Below are 24,383 nucleotides of genomic sequence, written 5' to 3' on the forward strand. Positions count from 1 at the left end.
TCTAAGTACCATCATTGATTTTGGTCATCAAATCAGCCATTACTCATTTAATTTGATGTAAATTTCCCCTAATTTGCATATTCAGATTCAGTATTCAGTACCACATGTGAAAGTGACCCAGATCAGATTTGAAAATATTGGATTTGTGCCGTTCACACTGTCATAGCATGATCGGATATAGGGTCGCATAGGGTCAAAAAAATCGGATTTAATGCGCTTTCGCCTGCAGTGTGAATGTAGCCTTAGTTAGTTCTTAGAGTTTGGTTTCTGTGTTCCCCTCTATTTAGTGTCTGTACCGTGTCTCTGTGCATTTCCTGTTTTATTGTGAAGGTCCATGTCTTATGTTAGTGTGTTCTGTTCACATTTCCCCCTGTCTCGTGTAGTCAATTAGGATCAGCTGTGTCTTTGCCATTCCATGTCTCCCCCTGTGTGTATTTATACTATGTGTCCTCGTGTGCTCCTCGCCGGTTCATCTGTGTTTTTTCCTGCATCATTCTGTGTCGTCTCCCTGCATCTCCATTTTAGGTTTCAGTTCTGTGTTGTGTTAGTTTTTTCCAGTTTAGGTTTCACCTCCTGCTGGCCTCCTTCGCCCGTTCCTAGATGCCCCTGGTCTCATATCGCACTGGACTTCATCACTGGTCTCCCACCATCCTCAGGTAACAGTTATTCTGACCATCATCGATCGGTTCTCCAAAGCTGTGCATTTCATTGCTCTGCCTAAGGGGATTAGGTGCAAGAGTTGTTAAAATGTATAATTAAATAATAGATGAATTCAATAGCAAACTGTGCCTCGTTCTCAGATGGACAGCAAGTGGAATGTGATAGATGAGATGAGGAGATGGAAGGAAGAAGAGAGGCAAAGAGTGATTCACAGGCAGAGCTTAGTTTATTTCCCAGTTTTGTTGCCTTATGGTTCCAAGCGCCGTGACCAATCTTTGCGTTTTATTATTATCTCATAACACTTGTTTAATCAGCTACCCTCTCTCCTGTGGACTGTTTAATCTCTACAGTCTCAGATCAACACAGCCCTGCCCTCCAGCACTATCAGCAGCAAGAGCAGAAGCAACCCCCCAAACAGCAACATTGTACCCATCAGGTAAAAAATAGGCTACGTTTGCTTTGCATTGTGCCCACCTGATGACAGTGATGTAGTGTGATGTGATTCCATATTAGATTCTTGATGAATGTGGGTTGTTGTTCTTCAGCCTGCTTCTATGTGCCCTTTTTAACTGTGAGCACCCGCCCCTTTAAACATCTCTGCACTGCCCTGACTAAATGTATATATAAACTGTCTCTATGGTTTACAGTCTGAGTCTGACAAGCTGTCAGCTGTTCATTTCTGCTATTTGAATTGTTAAAAGAAACAAACTATTCATTTAGCAGATTAACAAAAAGAATAGAGAGGCATCCAGTTATTGACATTTATATTATTTAGTTAAAGGTTTGAACAGAAAAACAATTAAACACAGAGCCTCTTCCTGCTTTCTGGAATGAATCACAGCATGAAAACCCTTCCTCTTCTTCCTGCTCTCTAGCTCAGCACCTCCTGTCTGTCCATATCTTTCTGCGTTCCCTCCCCTTTAGATCTACATTATGAAGATGGGTGTAACCAACATGTGTTAGAGCTGGCAGGCCCCATTCACAGCAGCAACACTTGTTGTTCAGATCAGACCAGTTTCTATATTAAGGAAGTGAAACTTACACAGTCACTGACACTGAGAGGAGAAATGGCGCAGAAAGGAGTTCAGCTAGACCGAGAAACCTTCTCTTGTTCGATCTGTTTGGATCTACTGAAGAATCCGGTGACTCTTCCCTGTGGACACAGCTACTGCATGAACTGTATTAAAAGCTTCTGGGATGAAGAGGAAAAGAAGAAAATCTACAGCTGCCCTCAGTGCAGACAGACTTTCACAGCAAGGCCTGTCCTGGTGAAAAGCACCATGTTAGCAGTTTTAGTGGAGGAGCTGAAGAAGACTGGACTCCAAGCTGCTCCTGCTGATCACTGCTATGCTGGACCTGAAGATGTGGCCTGTGATGTCTGCACTGGAAGAAAAATGAAAGCCTTCAAGTCCTGTTTAGTCTGTCTGGCATCTTACTGTGAGAAACATGTTAAGCTTCATTATGAATGTCCTGCATTTGACAAACACAAGCTGGTGGAGCCCTCCAAGAAGCTCCAGGAGAACATCTGCTCTCGTCATGATGAGGTGATGAAGATGTTCTGCCGTACTGATCAGCAGAGTATCTGTTATCTCTGCTCTGTGGATGAACATAAAGGCCACGACACAGTCTCAGCTGCAGCAGAAAGGACTGAGAGGCAGAGAGAGCTGGAGGTGAGTCGACAAAACATCCAGCAGAGAATCCAGGACAGAGAGAAAGATGTGAAGCTGCTTCAACAGGAGGTGGAGGCCATCAATCAGTCTGCTGATCAAACAGTGGAGCACAGTGAGAAGATCTTCACTGAGCTGATCCATCTCATCCAGAAAAGAAGCTCTGATGTGAAGCAGCAGATCAGATCCCAGCAGGAAACTGAAGTGAGTCGAGTCAAAGAGCTTCAGGAGAAGCTGGAGCAGGAGATCACTGAGCTGAAGAGGAAAGATGCTGAGCTGAAGCAGCTCTCACACACAGAGGATCACATCCAGTTTCTACACAACTACCCCTCACTGTCAGCACTCAGTGAGTCTACAGACTCATCCAGCATCAATATCCGTCCTCTGAGCTACTTTGAGGATGTGACAGCAGCTGTGTCAGAGGTCAGAGATAAACTACAGGACATTCTGAGAGAGGAATGGACAAACATCTCACTGACAGTCACTGAAGTGGATGTTTCACTGTCACAACCAGAGCCAAAGACCAGAGCTGGATTCTTAAAATATTCATGTGAAATCACACTGGATCCAAACACAGCAAACAAACGGCTGTTATTATCAGAGGGGAACAGAAAAGTAACATTTATGAAACAACAGTCTTATTCTGATCATCCAGACAGATTCACTGGATGGTATCAGGTCCTGAGTAGAGAGAGTCTGACTGGACGTTGTTACTGGGAGGTGGAGTGGAGAGGGAGAGGAGTTTGTGTAGCAGTCGCATACAAGAATATCAGCAGAAAAGGAGAGGGTGATGAATGTGGATTTGGATGTAATGACAAATCTTGGTCATTAGATTGTTACAACAACAGTTTTATATTTCGGTACAACAACATCCAAACTCGTGTCTCAGGTCCTCGTTCCTCCAGAGTAGGAGTGTACCTGGATCACAGAGCAGGTATTTTGTCCTTCTACAGCGTCTCTGAAACCATGACTCTCCTCCACAGAGTCCAGACCACATTCACTCAGCCGCTCTATGCTGGACTGATGTTTTACTATGATTATGGAACCACTGCTGAGTTGATTAAAGTGAAATAGACTGAAGTCTTTCATATTGTTGTAAGTTTAAATCTGTATTTTAGTTCCCTTTTAGTTTCTCTCCATCATTATTGTGGTATTTATGTGCTGCACATAAATCAGATGTCAGTCAAACATTATGGGCAGTACCTCGACATCTTCAACATGTTGTCTTGATGTTTTTACGTTTTATAGGTGGAGCTCTTTCCTGTGTCTGTTCAGCCATGGAGACTATCAATGCTTATGGATATTTTTATTTGAAAAATTTCTCCACATGACAACATAAACTTCTCTATCTTCTAAATGTTTACTGAATATTTTTCTTAGGTATTTGTATGTTGTTGTTTCTCTTCACTGATCTTAACAGAGAAGTCTACAGACCTTCCTTTATCACACAGATTTTATTCTCATTTGTACATTTATAAAGAAAACAATTAATTACAGAGCAATAAGAAATTTTAAGAAAGTGCACTATATCATAATTTATAGTAAAGTGTATTAAAGCATCGTTAGTTAGTCACTTATTTAGTTTGGAGCTGTATCATCTGACACTGTAGAAACATTTCCTCCAGCTTCAGCACAGAATGTTAAAAACAGAACTATTAATGAGAACAAACAGTAGGAACACAGTATCAGCAAACATCATGGCTTAAAATGGAGAGTAAAAATCTAAAAAGAAATAAACAAATTAGTAAAAAGGATTTCCTGTTGACATGTTATTGGTCCTATCTTGTCTGCAGCACCTCCAGGATGCTTCTTATATGTTTCTGGTTATTTTTGCACCAATTTTAGTTTTTGTCAGTAGGAAGTTCAAGTTCAACTCAGTGTGTTTGTTTGTTTTTTTCAAACTGATACCTGACCTTGAACACCAAACATCTGTCAATAAAGCAATGATATAAAATGCTTATATTAGTACTGAAAAACTGCATATCCACTTTACAAATATAAATAATGATATAAATCCACAGCTGAACTGGAGGAGCAGCTGATCTAGTTCACTCATGTGTTTCTGGACTAAGAGTTGGAGCAAATACCTTATGATTCAGTGATGTTTGTTTTTGTTAAATATTTTGTAGATCCAAGAGTGAGTTTGACTCATGATGATGATGTTCCGAATGAAACAAAGTTGGTCACAAATTCTTCAAAGCTGTTTATTAAGAATATATTCACTTGGACTCATGAGACAGGCTTGTGATCCAAGGGAGCCATCAACTGGACAATTACTGACATGACAACAAAAAAGCTAAGTACAGAGGGGGGAACAGAGGTGAAAATACTTGCTTTAAAGGATTGTAATGTTTCCTTTTAAAATAAGTCTCTAAGGTCAGACAAAGGGACAGAAACTCATAGCTTTCTACCAGCCCAATGACAAAACTATAAGTTGTTTTTTAACATCTACTTTTTCATCTATTTGGCAGTCACAGTGAAAAGTATAAACATTGGCACGCTTTGTCTTGTGATTCTGCTGTTCGTAAAAAATGACCATGCGCAAAGTACCAGACTTTAAGGCTTTGACTTGATGCCAATGGCCTGAGGAGGACAGTATTACCCTTGGACATGTGTAGTCTGCCGTCTACTCAATAGAAGAAGAAGAAGCGCGGAAATGGCACAACTGTCTTCAGTTTCTGGGAGAGTTTAACAATGAGAGACTGATGATGCAGAAGAAATCTCCGTGGTTAAAAACATTAAAAACAGTCGTCCAGGATGATGAGATCCGCCACTGGCTCAGACTGCTGTATATCAGCCGGAGACCCGAGATGAAGTCACGCAGCAGGTATGTAAAACTGTGATGTTCTCAATGAACTAACACAGGAACGATCTGAGCTCAGTCTGTAAGCTAACAGGCTAAAATCAGAGAGCAGCTAATCAAACAAGTGCGTCCGTTTTTTTTAAAGGTCAACTTTTAACAATAGACTTTCATGAGACACATCAAAACCAAACAGGGAGGGAAAGCTTCGGTTTTCTGCACTGTGCCACAGTTCGCTGTCTGCTTCGGTTCACGACGCCTCACTCCGGGGCTACAGACAGTTCTCTGCCGCCTGTGGTGCTCCTCACCTCCGTCTGCACCCACAGACTTCCCGAGGTGGAGGCAGGCCGGCAGGGACTTTGAGAGATGGGCTTTACTTTTAAAAATACCCCTTAATCAGGGTCTAACTCACTAAAAGATGGCCACATGTCTCTCTCCAACTTAATCTCTTTCTTTTAAGTAATTGTTTTTCATTGAAATGAAATTAATTGTTCAATAAAATGATTACATTTATAATTGAATTAAAGTTAAATGAATCAAGGTGATTTTGACTTTGCTAGTTAACAGGAAGAGAAACAAACTTACACAGGATAAAATGAAATTTGGACCCAGCAGAAAAAGTCAGATCACAGACAAACAGAAACATTCCTCTTTGGCTAAAATAAAATGCAGATTATTGCTCATCTGCAGTTTTAATCATGGTGAATAATTTATGATTCAGCCAAGTAAGATTCTTCTGTGTGGAGGTTTTTCCCCTGTCAAAAGGCATTGACCATTACCTTCATCTAAACATGGAATTTAAGTCATGTAGTTGCCGTTGTTTGTTTTTAAAGAGCTCATAATATTTTTGTGATGGTAGAAATTTATCTTCAAAGTAATAGTTATAAAGTGAATTAATAAGACTTTCCAACAAAGAGAGGGAGTCACATGGTGCTTCTGAAACATTTGTACAAACCTCTCTCACATATGTGAGCAACATGCTCACAGTGTACAGCCCTGCTGACTGAGGCTGCACCTTTACCTGTCTAATCTTTTTCTTTTTACTTTGTTCCTCAAGTCCCACATCAACATGAAGTGTAAGGAGGAGGAAGATCTGGCTGGCCAGCAGGTCTGGAAGCAGGAGAGGAACTTCAATCTGGACCAGGAGGACACAGATCCCCCACAGATCAACGTGTCTTTTAGACTCCATTCCTACAAAACTGCTCAAAGAAGTCCTGCCATTAATTAATTCTTCGATCTTAAATATGATCAACCTATCTCTAATGATCGGCTATGTACCACAGGCCTTCAAGCTGGCTGTAGTTAAACCTTTACTCAAAAAGCCATCTCTAGACCCAGCAGTCTTAGCTAATTATAGGCCAATCTCCAACCTTCCTTTCATATCAAAAATCCTTGAAAGAGTAGTTGTCAAACAGCTAACAGATCATCTGCAGAGGAATGGTTTATTTGAAGAGTTTCAGTCAGGTTTCAGAGCTCAGCACAGCACAGAAACAGCTTTAGTGAAGGTTACAAATGATCTTCTTATGGCCTCTGACAGTGGACTCATCTCTGTGCTTGTCCTGCTAGACCTCAGTGCAGCGTTCGATACTGTTGATCATAATATCCTATTAGAGCGATTAGAACATGCTGTAGGTATTACAAGTACTGCGCTGCAGTGGTTTGTATCATATCTATCTAATAGACTCCAATTCGTGCATGTAAATGGAGAGTCCTCTTCACACACTGAGGTTAATTATGGAGTTCCACAGGGTTCAGTGCTAGGACCAATTCTGTTTACATTATACATGCTTCCCTTAGGCAGTATCATTAGAAGACATAGCATACATTTTCACTGCTATGCAGATGACACCCAGCTCTATCTGTCCATGAAGCCAGATAACACACACCAATTAAGACATAAAGACCTGGATGGCCGCTAACTTTCTGCTTCTTAATTCAGATAAAACTGAGGTTATTGTACTCGGCCCTGAAAATCTTAGAAATATGGTATCTAATCAGATTCTTACTCTGGATGGCATTACCTTGGCCTCCAGTAACGCGGTGAGGAACCTTGGAGTCATTTTTGACCAGGACATGTCCTTCAACGCACATATTAAACAAATATGTAAGACTGCTTTCTTCCATTTGCGCAACATCTCTAAAATTAGAAATATCCTGTCTCAGAGTGACGCTGAAAAACTAGTTCATGCATTTATTACTTCCAGGCTGGACGACTGTAATTCATTATTATCAGGATGTCCAAAAAACTCACTGAAAAGCCTTCAGCTAATCCAAAATGCTGCAGCAAGAGTACTGACAGCGACTAGAAAGAGAGAGCATATTTCTCCTGTTTTGGCTTCCCTTCATTGGCTTCCTGTTAAATCCAGAATTGAATTCAAAATCCTGCTCCTCACATACAAGGTCTTAAATAATCAGGCCCCATCTTATCTTAATGACCTTGTAGTACCATATCACCCTATTAGAGCGCTCCGCTCTCGCTCTGCAGGCCTACTTGTTGTTCCTAGAGTATTTAAAAGTAGAATGGGAGGGAGAGCCTTCAGTTTTCAGGCCCCTCTTCTGTGGAACCAGCTTCCAGTTTGGATTCGGGAGACAGACACTAGCTCTACTTTTAAGATTAGGCTTAAAACTTTCCTTTTTTCTAAAGCATATAGTTAGGGCTGGACCAGGTGACCCTGAATCCTCCCTTTGTTATGCTGCAATAGATGTAGGCTGCCGGGGGATTCCCATGATGCATTGAGTTTTTCCTTTCCAGTCACCTTTCTCACTCACTATGTATTAATAGACCTCTCTGCATTGAATCATATCTGTTATTAACCTCTGTCTCTCTTCCACAGCATGTCTTTATCCTGTCTTCCTTCTCTCACCCCAACCGGTCGCAGCAGATGGCTCCGCCCCTCCCTGAGCCTGGTTCTGCCGGAGGTTTCTTCCTGTTAAAAGGGAGTTTTTCCTTCCCACTGTCGCCAAAGTGCTTGCTCATAGGGGGTCATATGATTGTTGGGTTTTTCTCTGTATCTATGAAGCGCCTTGAGGCGACTTTTGTTGTGATTTGGCGCTATATAAATAAAATTGAATTGAATTGAATTGAATCAAAGAGGAACAGGAGGAACTCTGCATCAGTCAAGAGGGAGAACAGCTTGTAGTGAAACACGAGGATGAAGGCATCGTCATCTGGAGCGGGGAAGAGCGGCTCAGACAGCTGCATAACATCTGGAAACCTGAGAAAGATTTACAGACCAGCGGTAAAACTGTAATGGCTTTTCTGAAGTGTTAACATTAATATTAAACCTACAGTTTGTATCAGTCAGATCTATTTAATGTGTATTCGTGAAAACATGACAGGGAGTTTTAAATGGACTGGTTCTTATATAGCGCTTTTCTACTCAATCTTGAGCACTCAAAGCGCTTTACAAAACTTGTGCATTCACCCACTCACTCCCATTCGCACAAGCACATTTTTCTTAGTGCTTTCTACCAACATTCAGACACACATTCCACAGATCAAAGAGCAACTTGAGGCAACTTGGAGTTAGTATCTTGCCCAAGGATATTTGAAATGCAGACTAGGTGAAGCCGGGAATCGAACCGATCAGTAGATGATCTGCTCTACCGCCTGAGCTACAGCCACCCCCAATAGTGAAGATTATTTTGAAAAATATCAAGATGTAGATCAGTTTCGAGATCAACTCCAAAATAGATCATCAGTCAGTCAGTAATAAGTGAGTTCTTTTTTGTTTGAAAGGTTTTTTTTACTCTTAATGTTGCTGAAAAATGTCAGAACTCAAGTTCTCATTTGCATCAGAGTGCACAAATAACTTCATTTTTACACACTTTTAATTTCACCTGCAAATGTGAGCAACATGCCCTCATGACAGACTTTAACTAAAACTTTATCTTCTCAGAAGTGTTTTTCTATAATTACATTTTTTTTATTGTTTGTTTAGAAGCAATAGTGGAGAGACCGGCTGACTGCTGCAGAAGAAATCTGCTCTGAGGTTAACAGAACGTCTGATCGTCCAGTATGAGATCAACCTTCAGCAGAGACTGCTGGATATCAGCCGGAAACCCGAGATAAAGTTACGCATAACAGGTAAAACTGCGATGGTCTCAGTGGACTAACACAAGAATACAACTCATGTAGGACCTGATCAGAGCTCAGCTTGTAGGCTAACATACTGAAATCAGGGAGCGGCTAATCACACAAGTGCGTCTCTTTTTTACGGTAAACTTTTAGCATTAAACAAACCTTGAGACCGAGAGAAAGTGCCTTTATAGAAGATTTATTTAGAAGATTAAGATAAAGGAGGCAGGGAGGGAAAGCTTCTGTTTTCTGCACTGTGCCACAGTTCGCTGTCTGCTTCGGCTCTCTGACCCTCACTCCGGGGCTACAGACAGTCCTCTGCCGCCTGTGGTGCTCCTCACCTCCGTCTGCACCCACAGACTTCCCGAGGTGGAGGCAGGCCGGCAGGGACTTTGAGAGATGGGCTTTACTTTCAAAAATACCCCTTAATCAGGGTCTAACCCTACAAGACCATCGTGCCTCCCCCACCATCCTCACCTCATGTTAAAATGTATATTTTTCAACTGAATTATATTTGGGTTCAAGAAAATGATGAAGTTTTTAAAATAACTTTGTAATGTTCTAATAAACAGTCTTAACTCGAACTAAATCAGCTCAAATCTCACAGATGTCAGTGTTATTCACAAAGCATGGAAACATAGTTGTTAGTTTTGAATGCAGCCACAGCAGGCAAACTATGGCTGCATGCTCCAAAGAACAGGAGCACAGTAACTGAACACACTCTTAGCACACTTACATCTGATTTTGGGAACAGTTAACAGATCTGAACCTGATGACCTGAGAGGTTTAACTGGGTCAAAGGTCGAGAGCCAATTGAGAACTGTCCAGTTAAACCAACTAAATGATGAAACCTTTGATTTAAAATGTCATGATCAACAGTATCAAAGGCAGCAATGAGATCAAATAGAACTAAGACTGAAACTCTGAGTCCCTAATAATCTTCAGATCACTGATGACTTTAGTTGGGTTGATTCTGTGCAATGACTGGCTGTGAAACCTGACTGGTACTTATCTGCTATGGCACTGTGAGATTTTCAGTTTAATCTACAACAATGACAAACATTTACTTGCAGCGTGAAGCTGGCAGCAGCTACCTGAATGATTTGTACTCTGAACTTTCCTAATAAGAGTATCAGAGCTCGAGAGTAACTTACACTTTCATTTTTCACATTTGTACAGTTAGTTGTAAATTTCACTCCCATATGAGGACATGCTCAGAGTGGACTATATTTGCTCAGATGTGTTTTCCTGTCATCACATTATTAACCTTTTTCCTCAGTGACCCTTTGTTCCTCAAGATCTCCCCCTAACATGAAGTGTGAGGAAGAGGAGGGCCTGTATGACCAGCAGGTCTCCAACCAGGAGAGGAACTCCAGTCTGGACCAGGAGGGCCCAGATCCTCCACAGATCAAAGAGGAAGAGGAGGAACTCTGCATCAGCGATGACGTAGAAAAGATTGTACTCAAACAGGAGGATGAAGGCCTCATCTGGACTGAAGAAGAGCAGCTCAGACAGCTGGATAACATCTGGAAACCTGAAATGAACTTACACAGCAGGGGTATGTAAAACCGTAATGGTCTTACCTAAAAATTAATATGACTTTAATTCATTCAATAAAGATATTTTGGAAACACATCAGAGTTCTTCAAGGCCAGTGTTTAAATAAACTCAGCTGATTGTTAGTCGAGGTTTTCTGAGAGCTTCGCTGCTTTTTATCCCCATATTTTAATCCTACTTTTAAATTTCCCCTTCTGTCTGATGTTTGTCTTATCATTTACATAAACATGTTTCCAACAGTAATTGGTGGACAAACTGTGATTGGTGCATAGAAATTTACTAACGTGTTAGAAGTGAGTGCATGAAATCTTATTTTAACAGTTTCCAGGTCTGGGTAAATGATATGATGATATTTCGGATGATATTTTGATTAAACTCTGTTGTAGAGTTGGAAATGGACAGCTGTAGACACCACTGCCGAGTAGTCATTCTTGTTATACTTCTATATTTATCTAAGACAAGTAATTTTGTCCATTTGTCACCTCAGCTTTCCCACAACAGCATGAATGTGAGGAGGAACTGGTTTTTGGGGACCAGGAGAGAAACTTCAGCCTCGACCAGGAGGATCCGGAGCTTCCACAGATAAAAGAGGAAGAGGAGGAACCTTGCACCAGTCAGGACGTAGATCAGCTTGTAGTGAAGCAGGAGACTGAAGGCATTATTATCTTCATGGTGGCTCCTACTTATGAGGAAAGTGAGCCAGAGCTGGACAGTGAACATCTCCTTTCTTCCAGCTCTCCTGAACCAGAGAGCAGAGATCAGCAAGACAACTTTCCTGTGTCAGAGAGTCAGCGTAAAACTGACACAAGTAAAAAGTTTGTGAAATGTGAGATTTGTGGAAAAACCTTTGAGTACAGATCCAAACTAACGAGACATATGAGGGTTCACACAGGTGAGAAGCCACATTCTTGCAGCACCTGCGGAAAAAGATTCAGCCTGATGATAAACTTGAAAACTCACATGAGAATCCACACAGGTGAAAAGCTTCATTCAGAGGATACAGTTACAAAGACACATGAGGATTCACACTAGTTAAAAGTGGGAGAACTGTCAGATGAAGCAGTCCACTGAGAAGCCAGATCAGAGCAGATCAGATGACCTCCTTCCTTAAAAAACTCTGTATTGTTTATTGTATGTAGGGGTGGGAGATATAGCCTCAAAATAATATTTCAAGAAACTTACATTTAAAAAAAATAATGTACATTTTATCAGCTCGGCAGGCAGCAGCATTTATATGTGTAAGTAAATGATGGATTTTCCATCTTTCTCTTCCAGTGAGCTGCTGTCACTGATGACAGCTTAGCTAATTCAAAGTGTGAAAATGTGGCCACCTCAAGGTGCTTGATATTGTAAGGTAAAGACCCAACAATAATACAATGAAAACAGAGAAAACCCAAACAGTCATATGACCCCCTATTAGCAAGCGTTTTGGCGACAGTGGGAAGGAAAAACTCCTTTTTAACAGGAAGAAACCTCCAGCAGAACCAGGCTCAGGGAGGGACCCCCATCTGCAACAAGGAAAGTTTTAAGTCTAATCTTAAAAGCTGAAGGCTCTGCCTCCCATTCTACCTTTAAATACTCTATGAACAACATTATAGTGCAATGTTAGTGACACGGCATACATGAAATATGAGCACATAAGTATCCTCAGGGGTGTTTTTCCTGGAAGTTTTAAGAAAAGTGTATTACAAGTGCTTACACTCTAGCTTAATATCCAAAATAACCTTGTAATGCGGAGCCTGCACAATTCTGTCATATAAGGAAAAGAAATTCTACCTGGTTTGTTTCATCTTGGGTGGAGCTTTTTAACCTCCTGCTTTTCCACCGTGTAGCACATCAGTAATTTCCATCCACTGACTGCTCTTGCTGTTATATGAAATGTAACTCGCGAGTGCTCCAGTGATGCATGGTTGAATCATTTGTTTACCTTTGGGTCGCACATCACTGCTGCTAGTATCTCCTGCTCACGTGCCTTCACAGCCCGGTTGTACTCAAGTGTGTTTTTGCTTAAAGTGTTGTAACAGGTTTGCTTTTTTCACTTTCAGTGGGAAAAGTTTTCTTGCATATTTTGCGAACATTCAGCTACCAAACTGTGACTGGAGCCCGACATATGGCTCTGGCTGTGAGACATGACTGGGGTTGACTCATTGGGGTGAATGCAAACACATGATGTTCCTCTAAACACACTTTTTTGTAAACATTTATACCAGTATTATTGCAGATCATATGATATGTCACAGCCCTAATTCTGTTTGTTGCATATTCCATTAAAACCTGTAATGAAGATGAAACACGTATTTACATTCATTTGATGTGATATTTGTATCGTGTTGAGCTGTGGAGGTGACAAAAAAGTTGCTGAGATGTTTTCTTTTTTTGTTTAGTGGAGAGGTTTTACTCCACAGAGTCAAAGCTGGAAAGAAACACACATGAGACCAAACATTTTGTGATTTAATCTTGATTTTCATGAAGACTGAATTTCAGCATGTGCTCATCCTGTTGATTCGTATGTTGGTGTTGGTTATGTGTCTTAAAAGTGAAATAAAGATTTCTTTAAAACTTCTTGTGGCTATTTTTTTAAGGCACAATCTTTACAACATGAAACAACGTCTGTGAAGCACATTTTGTACAGTGGGCAGGGAGACTTGCCCATCACTGTGGTGGTGGGGTGGATGAGATTTGCCTGCGGTCACTTAAGGCTCTGTATGTTGTGGGTCTGTCCTGGTTGTCCTGCTCAAACATTGTATGGAAGTTGAGGTCAGTGCCTTCAGACCGGCCAACTATGGTGGTAATCATGGTCCCCTGTTTTATGAAGGGAGTGTAGAGGGTATGTTTGCACTTCAGGCCTCCCTAGGAAGGTCTATATCTGTAGTCACTTTCACTGTTTTCTTATTGCTGTTTCAAATTGTTGTTTCTGTTTGTAGCCTTTTTATTGAAGGATTTTGGTTTATATTATTAATATGTGCATTTGTTGTTATTAATAATATTTGCTTCACTCTCCATTTGATGTGTTTTTGGTATGTTTTACTTTTAATTGTTCTACACTCAACAAAAATAGAAACGCAACACCTTTGTTCCTGCTCCGATTTGACATGGGATGGACATAAAGACCTAAAAGTCACTCCAGATACACAATATTACCATCCCTCCCAAACATTGTTCACAAATCAGTCTAAATGTGTGATAGTGAGCACTTCTGCTTTGCTGAGATAATCCATCCCACCTCACAGGTGTGCCACATCAAGATGCTGATCTGACATCATGAGTATTGCACAGGTGTACCTCAGACTGTGACGAGACACATGAGAGTTCACACAAGTGAGAAGCCACATTCTTGTAGCACCTGTGGGAAAAGATTCATTTGGAAATCAGGATTGGAAACTCACGTAAGGATCCACACAGGCGAGAAGCCATATTTTTGCATCACCTGTGGGAAAAGATTTAATAAGAAATCCGGATTTGAAAGTCACGTGAGAATCCACACAGGCGAGAAGCCGTATTTCTGTAGCACATGTGGGAAAAGATTTGGTAAGAAATCAGGACTAGAAACTCATTTGAGAATCCACACCGGTGAGAAAGCGTATTCTTGCAACGTCTGTAGGAAAGAGTTTAGAGACTTGTCGACTATGAAAAGTCACAGAAGGATCCACACAGGTGAGAAACCATATATTTGTAGCTCCTGTGGGGAAAGATTCAGTTGGAAATCAGGACTGAATTTTCATCTAAGGATCCACCTGAGTGACAAACCAAATCACTGCAGCACCCGAGGTAGAAAATGACCTCATGCTCCAAGTCACGGTACATTTCCTGTCCACAGCAGTGAAGGGCACTCTATGTTGTTTGTTCCAGCCCTGACTTTATGTTTCTCTAAGTTTGATATTTTTTTAATTGGTCTTTAAAGGTGACACAAATATTTATTGAACATGGATGCTCTTTTAATATTTACCACAGAAACTTGTATTTCTTCTTCAGTATAGAAGAAAACAAACATGAAAATGAGTTTTTCATCACTTGTTCCTTGTAACAACCATGATGTGATTCCTTTTTATCAGCCAATAAATAAGTTTTGATACACAGGACTAAAGATTTAAAAAAGTTCAAGACAAGTATACAATTTTTATTTAAATATGTTTTCTTTGTGATTTATGTTAATGAAGGTTATACTTCAGTATGGCTTTGACCTGGTTGTCCTGGTTCTTCTTAGCAACATGTTGCAAGATTTGATTAAAAATGTTTGTGACTAATTTTGTGTATTGTGTAATCCCTGCTAAATAAAAGCAGTTAAATGTGCTATATTGGCTCATGATAAGTGTTTATATCATTTTGCCTAAATGCAAGTAAACTCAATGTTTGCCAACTCTGTGTGTGCAGTTTGCTTCATAAGTACAGTAACAGAACTTTAACTACATGGAGCCTATTTTGATTACATCATTACAGATGTAGATATTATTCATAGTTCATATTTCACAGTGTGCTGCAATCTTCTCCACAGACCTGCATTGCTCTCTGTTCAGACCCGTCATCTTCAAGATGTCCACTAGATGTCGTCAGAGTTCCCCCACTTTCCTCATCTATTGTGTTGCCATTACCTGAGCCTGCTTAAAACCTACAGTCCTTTACATATGGGTTCATTCAGGGTCATGTTTAGTGGGCAGGTTTAGTGCGATGAAGGAAACTCGTTTTCTTTAACTTTACCTCTCAGTAAGTAACTGGAGTAACAGACTCACTGATTCCTCCCCACCTGCTGGACATGAACCAGCTGACTGACACTTGTTTTCATTTTCTCATTCATAAAGTTGCTACCAGTTCAATTCATTTATATTTATATATAGTGCCAAAAAAACAACAGTTGCCTCAAGGTGCTTTATATTGTAAGGTAAAGAATGTAAAAACCTCCACAATTGAACAAGCTGAAAAGAGCAAATGCTTGGCAGCAGTGGCAGAAACAGGCTTTCTGTCGTAATCACTGTAAAACACTAATCACTGGTCAGTCATTTGTTGTGTTGCAATCGGTTACACTGAGGGAAAAAATTTCACAACTGGATCTCGGAGATAATGTGAATATTTGTGAAAATATGTGAAGATGAGGCTGAAATAACTCTGAGACTCTAAAACATGATGAAATGCTTACATATTGAAATGTGTGTAGTAACATGACCTACAGCTTGTTTAAGAACTCGTGATTTTTTTCCCCTGTTGGCATAAGGTGAAATCCTGCATAAAGGAGGTGACCTTTGCTCCCTGACTCAGACGTGATAAACATGACCCAAATCATTCACGTTGGTGCCAAATAATGTTTTGTTAAAGTTTAACAAGCTTTCCCAGCCTGAAACTGCCAGACAAACAAATCACCTGTTGGAGATGCTGGTTTAGCTCCCTGGGTAAAGTGGGTGACCCAGATGCTAAAGCCCAGCTATGACTCCTGCCTGAGGACTTTTAGTCTTGGTTTGCATCCAACTTTTCTGCCACAATAGTTCAATTTTCTTAATAAAACACCAAATTACAACAAGTTACCTCGAGGCAGTTTATATTGAAGGCACTTTATTTGAAGGTAAAGATCCGACAATAATACAGAGAAACAACAGGTAGAAGCAATGGAAGATTGAAAATAACGGTTGTCATTACTTTTCATTCAGTCATAAGATACAGAAACACCATCTGTTGTGTGTAAAGATGAACAGTAGGGGTAGGGTGATTTTCACCAGATCAAAGCCATGGATTCACAATTATGGTTTGGTGCTGTTGAGTACCTGGATAGAAAATGCACATGTGGAATGGTAGAAAGTGTTCAGCATGCTTTGATGATCTGCTTCAACTATGCTGGGGTGAGCATTACAGACTGCTTCTTAAATTTAATAACCAAATTGCATCAATGGGGAACTATAAATTCTACATTTGGATTTCTGATTATTATTTCTGGCTGATTTTCATTAGATCGACCTGAGTAGGGCAGCGACAGATGTGTGCGGTCCAGAAGTAGAAGAAGAAGAAAGAGGAGAGCAGAAATGATGACATTCTAGGCTCGCTTTTCACCTTTGATGTACTCTTAGCAGGAAGACTTTGGTTTGGTGATGTGTTAGAGATAATTTAGTGGTTGAAGCTACTGTGGACTGACCAGATCTGCCATCAGCTCAGAGTGCTGGATATCACCGCAAACCTGAGACAAAGTCATACAGAACAGGTGTGTAAAACTGTGATGGTCACTGTGATGGGTGCATGCAACCACACAACTGAGACACTTAGTAATATTCATTTGGTCTTTTGTCTTATGTTTACGTTATGCTTTAAAGTTTCTGTGATCATAAGTTAACTAATTTGACGTTTTGAGGTTACCTGTAGTGATGGGACGTTCTGTATCGAGGCTTCGGAGCGTGTGTCGGGTAATTGAGGGGGCGTTTCCGCGATGCGCGTATCGAGGCTTGCTTCATTTATGGGAGGAGCTGAAAATGATGACGTCCGAAGCCTCGCTGCCCGGCTGTACCACGTGACTGGTTCATGAAGTGGTTCGAACTTTGCCGCGAGATATGACAGCGATATAAACCCTCAGACTTCATTCAAAATGTAGGTGTTTGATGGAGAGTTGCGGTTAGTGAGAGTTTGGAGACAGTTTGGAGGTTTATGAGAGTGAGGAGAGAAAGTCAGGAGAGAATGGAGCCAGCTAAGAAGAGGAGGATGTCCTCCCCTGTGTGGGAACATTGTGATTTTATTCCTCCCAACAAGGTATGTAAATTTCTACAGAAGATGTATTTTCATAATACTGATGCTGCAATACAATTTATGTTAAGCTGTCTTGACTTTTGTACAAGGTGAAGTGTTTGCTATGTGCCAGGGAGCTGGGATATAACAACTACACCTCATCCATGCTTAGGCACTACAGAGCTTTGCATGAGAATAAGGGGAACACCGATTGTGGAGCAAGACCAGGTGAGCCATCAAATGCCATGATAATATAGGATGCAGTAATGTTACTAAATGATATAACAATATTATACAATTGTAATAAGTTACATGTGTGATATTTATATTTGTGCTTTGTCTTTATTGTCTTTCCTCAGGAGAACAATCTCAAATAGATGAAGACCTGGTTAGCATGGTGATTGAGGACTCCCAGCCAGTTAGCATTGTGGAGGACAAAGGATTCAAAAGATGTGTTAAATCATTAAATCCTAGCTATGTTCTCCCCACTAAAAAGGTCATAAAAGCAGTGAAAATTTAGTTTTTACAGAATAAAATGTGAACAGGCAGGACTGTGTAGCTGTCCATACCTCAACGTTACAACCGCACAACCACTGTCCACACCCCAACCACACCTCACCTCACAGTAAATGATCATTTGCATTTTAAGCATTTCCAAATAATCATTTTCCATACTGCCAGTATAAATATACACAGTATACTACCATCACTACAATATACATGTTTTACACACTCCTTTTGTTGTTGACATTTACAGGCTGTGTGCAAAAGGCCACACTCTTCAAATTCATGCCAGCTATTATTTTTACGTCCAGTAGGTGTCCTACTAGAGCAAATGAAGCTTCAAGAAGCTTTGCGCTGGGGTGAACCAATTGGATGAAAAGCTTCAGTGCTTCACGAAGCTTCATCTGCCCATCACTAGCATAGACTTTGCTTTGCATTGTTTGTTATTTTATATAGGTATGTTATATTGATTATATTTCTGCTCTTTCTCAGTTACCTGACCTCCGCTCCAGTCCTTCCTGGTTTGGCTGAAAGAGGAGGCTGAGGGTGGAGCTGGTTTAAATGCAGAAGCCAATAAAGTGGACTGGACCATCTATTGTGATCATGCAGGGGGAATGGGGTTCTTCTTGAATGATGGTTATCTGTTATCCCTTTAGTTTTCACCTTTGGTTTATATAATGGTTTATTCATTTGCTATATAACTGGAGCTGTTTCTCATTTGGGCAGGTCAGTTTGAGTTATGTTTTTGTTAAGTGATTTTTGAGTAGCAGTCTGTTAAGGTAACCGCTTTTATGGGCCCACTTGGTTCTTACAAACTTTATTTTTTGTTATTTTGAATTTTTGTAATCATTTTGTCCTTTTTGGGGTATAATAAAACCCATTTTTTTTGAAGATTACATTTGTGCCTGTGTGTTCCTGGCGGCTTGGATTATGACAATTGGTGGCAGCAGTGGGATTCAGCCAGTGTAAAAGAAAAAATACACACACAAAAAAGGCACAGGTTTTTTTTGGTTTTTTTTCTCTTTCCCCCCCACTCCTTATCAAACCATGCAGAGGAGCACGGAGTGCGAGAGCAGTCCGAGGAGATGTACCAAGCCAGCAAATGGGCTCAGAAGGACAAGTCGATGGAGAACAGGAGGAGAATGGAACTTCTGGAGGGGTAGACAGCACTGAGGGCCGAGGTAGGGAACCAACGATATCGGATCTGATCTCTCTTCTCCGTTCACATATGGGGCAGCAGGAGGCCAGAGAGGTTAAACAGAAGGAGCAAAGTGCAAAGCAAGAAGAACATTTTAAAGCACTTCAACACCAGTTTCAGTTGTTACAGGTAGAAGTACAAGCCCGCACTTCTCCAGTGCCTGAAGGTCAGGCAGCTGAATCACCTGATCCAGAATCTCTAGATGACGACATTCTTCCTCAAGCTGGTCCTAGTATATCAGCTACTGGTTTATCAGGTCAGTCCCATTTTCTGGAGCCTAAGTTGCAAAAACTTACCAACGAGGATGATATTGAACATTTTTTGATTACCTTCGAACGCATTGCACTGGCCTGTCGGTGGCGGAGACATGATTGGGTTTTTCACCTTGTACCGCTGCTTACGGGCAAAGCAAGAGGTGCATATGTACATATGGATGTTGATGATTCTTTGGATTATGATAAGGTTAAGGCAGCTATTCTTTATAAACATGATATCAATCCTGAGACCTATAGGCAGAGATTTCGATCTCTTGATGTAAACCCTGCAGAAAGCCCTAAAGAGTTGTATGCACGGCTGAAGGAGCTTTATGTAAAATGGGTCCACCCTGAAGATAAAACCGTTCAGGACATTGGGGAAAACATCATTCTTGAGCAATATTTACGAATGCTATCTCCTGAGTTGCAGGTGTGGATAAAAGAGCATAATCCACCCTCTGCTGCAGAGGCTGCAAAGCTGGCTGATGTTTTTGTGGCGGCACGGAAAAAGGGACAGCCTTGGAGCTTTATGACTTGGAAAACGAAGGACAGCCGGAAATCACTCCCGCAGAGACGAGCTGCCAATGTGAGTAGGGCTTCATATAGCCATTCACCCGATGGGTCTTTGAAGTCCCCGGCCAAAACCTTGGTATGCTATCTTTGTGGTATGGAAGGTCATACAAAGCCCATGTGCCCTGAAAACTCAGCTAAATTAACCCAAATGTGCTTTGTGCCCCGAAGCCATGATAACTGAGATAAAATTAGACAGAGGGTTAAAGATGACATCAGTTGAGATTAATGGTGATACATTAAAGGCACTAATTGATACAGGTAGTACACAGACTCTTGTACACAGACAGTTTGTCCCCTTAAATAGTATTAATATGACTGAAACGATTCCTGTTTGTTGTGTTCATGGAGATGAAAAGCCTTATCCAACAGCGGATCTATACATCAAGGTGCAAGGACAGGTTTATCTCCTGAATATTGGGGTTGCGGATAATTTGCCATTCCCTGTTATATTAGGCCGAGATCTACCTGTGCTGTTTGACCTTTTGGATTATAGCCACACATGCAATGTTGCAGTAACTAGGGCTCAAGCTAGGAAGCCAGCAGATGCCACTCAGACCCTTAGTGCTCTGCCATTTTATGAGGCAGAATTAGAGACGGCACCCGGGAAATTGCGCAAGTCCCGCAGGGAGAGGAGGCGAGAGAAGTTTCATCATACTATTGTGAAAGCATCTCCCGTCTGTGAACCTGAGATGCCTTTGGACTTTAAAGTCCCAGCTAATATCACTGAGATGCAACACAATGATCCAGTATTAGCACCCTTTTTTCAGAAAGCCAAAAAACAAGGACATGAGATGGAACCAGATATTAACAGCAGTGAGGAATTTTTTCTGAAAGATGGCATTCTTTATCGCCGGCAAAGATCACAGGTACAGCTGATGGTTCCTAGTGGAGTCAGGGAGGTGGTACTGAATTTGGGGCACTCTGTGCCGTGGGAAGCATAAAACCATGGCTCGCATTAGGAAGTATTTCCACTGGCCGGGCCTGCGTGCTGACGTGGCCCAATTTTGTAAAAGCTGCCCTCAGTGCCAAAAGACTTCCATCAAAACCCCCTCCAGGGCTCCACTTCAGCCTTTGCCAGTTATTAGCACCCCATTTGAACGGTTGGGGATGGATGTTGTCGGACCTGTTGAGAAAAGCAGGGCAGGGAACCGTTACATGCTGGTAATAACTGATTATGCCACAAAGTACCCTGAAGTTTTTCCTCTGAAATCTGTAAAGGCCAAGTCTGTGGCTTTTTGTCTGGTGCAATTTTTCTCAAGGGTGGGATTCCCTCGTGAGATCCTGACAGACCGTGGGACTAATTTTATGTCAACTTTATTAAAGCAGGTCCACCAGCTTCTTGGCATCAAAGGGCTAAGGACTACTCCATACCATCCTCAAACGGATGGCCTGACGGAGCGCTTTAACCAGACCCTGAAGCAGATGTTGCGCAAGTTTGTGAATGACACTGGTACTGACTGGGATCAGTGGCTGCCTTATCTGCTCTTTGCGTATAGAGAAGTACCCCAAGCTTCTACTGGCTTCTCACCTTTTGAACTGTTATATGGTCACGAAGTAAGGGGGCCCCTCTCTTTGCTGAAAGAAATGTGGGAGGGTGACCGAAGTGGGGCAGGGGCTACTAATGTCATCTCATATGTTATACAGATGAGGGAGCGACTTGAGAAGATGACTGAGCTAGCCCAAGCTCATATGGGAGCTGCCCAGCAACATCAGAAGGTCTGGTATGATCGGTCAGCTCGGGAGAGGTCATTTGAACCTGGACAAAAGGTACTTGTACTCCTTCCGAGTGATGACCGTAAGCTGTTAGCTAAATGGCAGGGACCTTTTCAGATTCAGCAGAAACCACCTATCGGCTGGCAACTCCGGGTCACTCTCGCTCCAGTAGAGTTTTGCATGTAAATCTCCTGAAGGAGTGGGTGGAGAGGCCAAAGAGAGCAGAAGTTCTTTTGATAAGGGAGATTCATGAGGAGGAAGAGGTAGAGGAGCAGTATCTTCCTTCAGGGGTGCTCCAGCAGGTGGACCTTAATCACCTTTCAGAAGAAAAACAGCTTCAGGTGAAAGAGTTATGCAGCTCTGGGGTGTTTCAGGAGAATCCTGGGGGGACGGATGTTATTGAACATGACATTATATTAAAGGATGGAGCGTCTGTGAGACGTATGAGTTATAGGATTCCAGAGCGGCTGTTAACATCTTTGAGGAAGGAGGTGGATTTAATGTTGTCTCTAGGGATCATTGAACCATCTAAGAGCGAGTGGTGCAACCCAGTGGTTTTGGTCCCAAAGAAGGATAGTAGCCTGCGGTTTTGTATTGATTTCAAGTACTTGAATGCCATCTCAAAGTTCGATTCATACCCTACACCTAGGGTTGATGATCTGATTGAGCGACTTGGGAAAGCCCAGTACCTGACGACTCTGGATCTCTGCAAAGGCTATTGGCAGGTGCCACTTACTCAGCGCTCAAGGGAACTGACTGCCTTCCGGACACCATGGGGGCTATTCCAATTCACAGTCCTGCCTTTTGGTTTGCATGGAGCCCCTGCAACCTTTCAGAGGCTGATGGATCGGGTACTGTGTGGTTTGTCAGAGTTCGCGGCAGCATATCTGGACGATATTGTGATTTACAGCCAAACCTGGGAGGAGCACCTCAAACATCTAGAAAAGGTACTAGAGCGTCTCAGAGAAGCTGGGCTGACTGCTAATTCGGCAAAATGTGTTTTTGCCAAGGCTGAAACTGAATACCTGGGATTTGTCATAGGTAATGGGGTGATAAAACCACAAGTGAGCAAAATCAGCGCCATTGAATCCTGCAGTTTGCCACAGACAAGGAAACAACTTAGATCATTTCTTGGCATGGCAGGGTTCTACCACAGATTTATCCCTCATTTCTCTGCCAGGGCGTCTCCCCTCACTGATCTAACAGGTTCTAGGTGCCCTAACCAGATTCAGTGGACGGAGGAGGCTGAGGCAGCTTTCCAGGACATCAGGCAATCCCTCAGTAAGACTCCAGTCTTGTATACCCCAGATTTTGAGAAACCTTTTATTCTTCAAACTGATGCTTCTGACAGGGGTCTGGGGGCTGTTCTTCTACAGGGACCACCCAATGAGCGACACCCAGTGGCTTTCATTAGCCGTAAAATGTTCCCAAGAGAGACGAGATACTCGACGGTGGAAAAGGAGGCTTTAGCAATCAAGTGGGCACTTGATTCCCTCAAGTATTACCTCCTAGGCCGGGAATTTACACTGGAAACTGACCACAAGGCGCTCCAGTGGTTGGAGAAAATGAAGGATACGAATGGACGAATTACCAGATGGTACCTTGCGATGCAGCCATTCCGTTTTACCATTCAGCATATCGCAGGCAGGAACAACTGCACAGCGGACTATCTCTCTCGCTGTTCCAGCTCACTGCTGAAGGGGGGGAGTGTGTGATGGATGCATGCAACCACACAACTGAGACACTTAGGTAATATTCATTTGGTCTTTTGTCTTATGTTTACGTTATGCTTTAAAGTTTCTGTGATCATAAGTTAACTAATTTGATATTTTGAGGTTACCTGTAATGCATGACAGCACTAAACTATAGCCCAAATGGTGGCATAGACTTTGCTTTGCATTGTTTGTTATTTTATATAGGTATGTTATATTGATTATATTTCTGCTCTTTCTCAGTTACCTGACCTCCGCTCCAGTCCTTCCTGGTTTGGCTGAAAGAGGAGGCTGAGGGTGGAGCTGGTTTAAATGCAGAAGCCAATAAAGTGGACTGGACCATCTATTGTGATCATGCAGGGGGAATGGGGTTCTTCTTGAATGATGGTTATCTGTTATCCCTTTAGTTTTCACCTTTGGTTTATATAATGGTTTATTCATTTGCTATATAACTGGAGCTGTTTCTCATTTGGGCAGGTCAGTTTGAGTTATGTTTTTGTTAAGTGATTTTTGAGTAGCGGTCTGTTAAGGTAACCTCTTTTATGGGCCCACTTGGTTCTTACAAACTTTATTTTTTGTTATTTTGAATTTTTGTAATCATTTTGTCCTTTTTGGGGTATAATAAAACCCATTTTTTTGAAGATTACATTTGTGCCTGTGTGTTCCTGGCGGCTTGGATCATGACAGTCTCAGTGAAATAACACTGACTCATGCAGGACTCTGATAAAAACTCAGCTTGTGGGCTAACAGACTAAAATCAAAGAATGCTTCTCTTTTTCTCTTTTGTTAAAAACTTTGAACATCCAGTGAGACACAGAGTAAAGTGACTTTCTGAGATTGTTTCTTCTTCTACAGATTCAGATAAATGATGTCATTTTGAGCCAGAAAGAACATTTCCATCATAAAGTAGAAGACTTTTATATTCTTTATTTATTTATCTGGTAAAAAGTCTCATTGACTTTAAAATGTCT

At 41.6% G+C, this 24,383-nt stretch overlaps 2 protein-coding genes across 3 annotated transcripts; both read left to right on the forward strand.

Annotated features, from left to right (window-relative positions):
* The first annotated feature begins 415 nt into the window (after nucleotides 1–415).
* On the forward strand, nucleotides 416–4,078 carry LOC146553025 (tripartite motif-containing protein 16-like). Of its 2 annotated transcripts, XM_085255383.1 has the most exons (3): nucleotides 416–656; nucleotides 1,011–1,088; nucleotides 1,576–4,078. In XM_085255383.1, exons 1-3 carry the CDS (start codon nucleotides 416–418, stop codon nucleotides 3,399–3,401), a joined length of 2,145 nt encoding a protein of 714 aa, XP_085111509.1. In that variant the 3' UTR covers nucleotides 3,402–4,078. The 2 variants fall into 2 exon arrangements, with proteins under 2 accessions (XP_085111509.1, XP_085111510.1); XM_085255384.1 differs by lacking the exon at nucleotides 1,011–1,088 and having other exon boundaries at nucleotides 1,585–4,078.
* A 4,990-nt stretch (nucleotides 4,079–9,068) lies between these two features.
* LOC146553026 (uncharacterized) lies at nucleotides 9,069–13,764 on the forward strand. The gene is made up of 3 exons (XM_085255546.1): nucleotides 9,069–9,214; nucleotides 10,485–10,763; nucleotides 11,250–13,764. Exons 2-3 carry the CDS (start codon nucleotides 10,517–10,519, stop codon nucleotides 11,792–11,794), a joined length of 792 nt encoding a protein of 263 aa, XP_085111672.1. The 5' UTR covers nucleotides 9,069–9,214; nucleotides 10,485–10,516; the 3' UTR covers nucleotides 11,795–13,764.
* Nucleotides 13,765–24,383: the final 10,619 nt, after the last annotated feature.

This window comes from Mchenga conophoros, linkage group LG18 (genome assembly GCF_057382185.1).
Source record: "Mchenga conophoros isolate Kocher_MC1m ecotype Shallow Benthic linkage group LG18, M_conophoros_male_GT1.1, whole genome shotgun sequence".
Classification (NCBI taxonomy): Eukaryota; Metazoa; Chordata; class Actinopteri; order Cichliformes; family Cichlidae; genus Mchenga; species Mchenga conophoros.

Excerpts from the sequence above, each read along its gene's own strand:
- LOC146553025 (XM_085255383.1), top strand. The coding sequence starts at position 416 with ATGTCTCCCCCTGTGTGTATTTATACTATGTGTCCTCGTGTGCTCCTC. Across the intron at positions 657-1,010 it reads TGGTCTCCCACCATCCTCAG|TCTCAGATCAACACAGCCCT; the intron begins GTAACAGTTATT and ends TAATCTCTACAG. Across the intron at positions 1,089-1,575 it reads CCCCAAACAGCAACATTGTA|CCCCTTTAGATCTACATTAT; the intron begins CCCATCAGGTAA and ends TCTGCGTTCCCT.
- LOC146553026 (XM_085255546.1), top strand. The coding sequence starts at position 10,517 with ATGAAGTGTGAGGAAGAGGAGGGCCTGTATGACCAGCAGGTCTCCAAC. Across the intron at positions 10,764-11,249 it reads AATGAACTTACACAGCAGGG|CTTTCCCACAACAGCATGAA; the intron begins GTATGTAAAACC and ends TTGTCACCTCAG.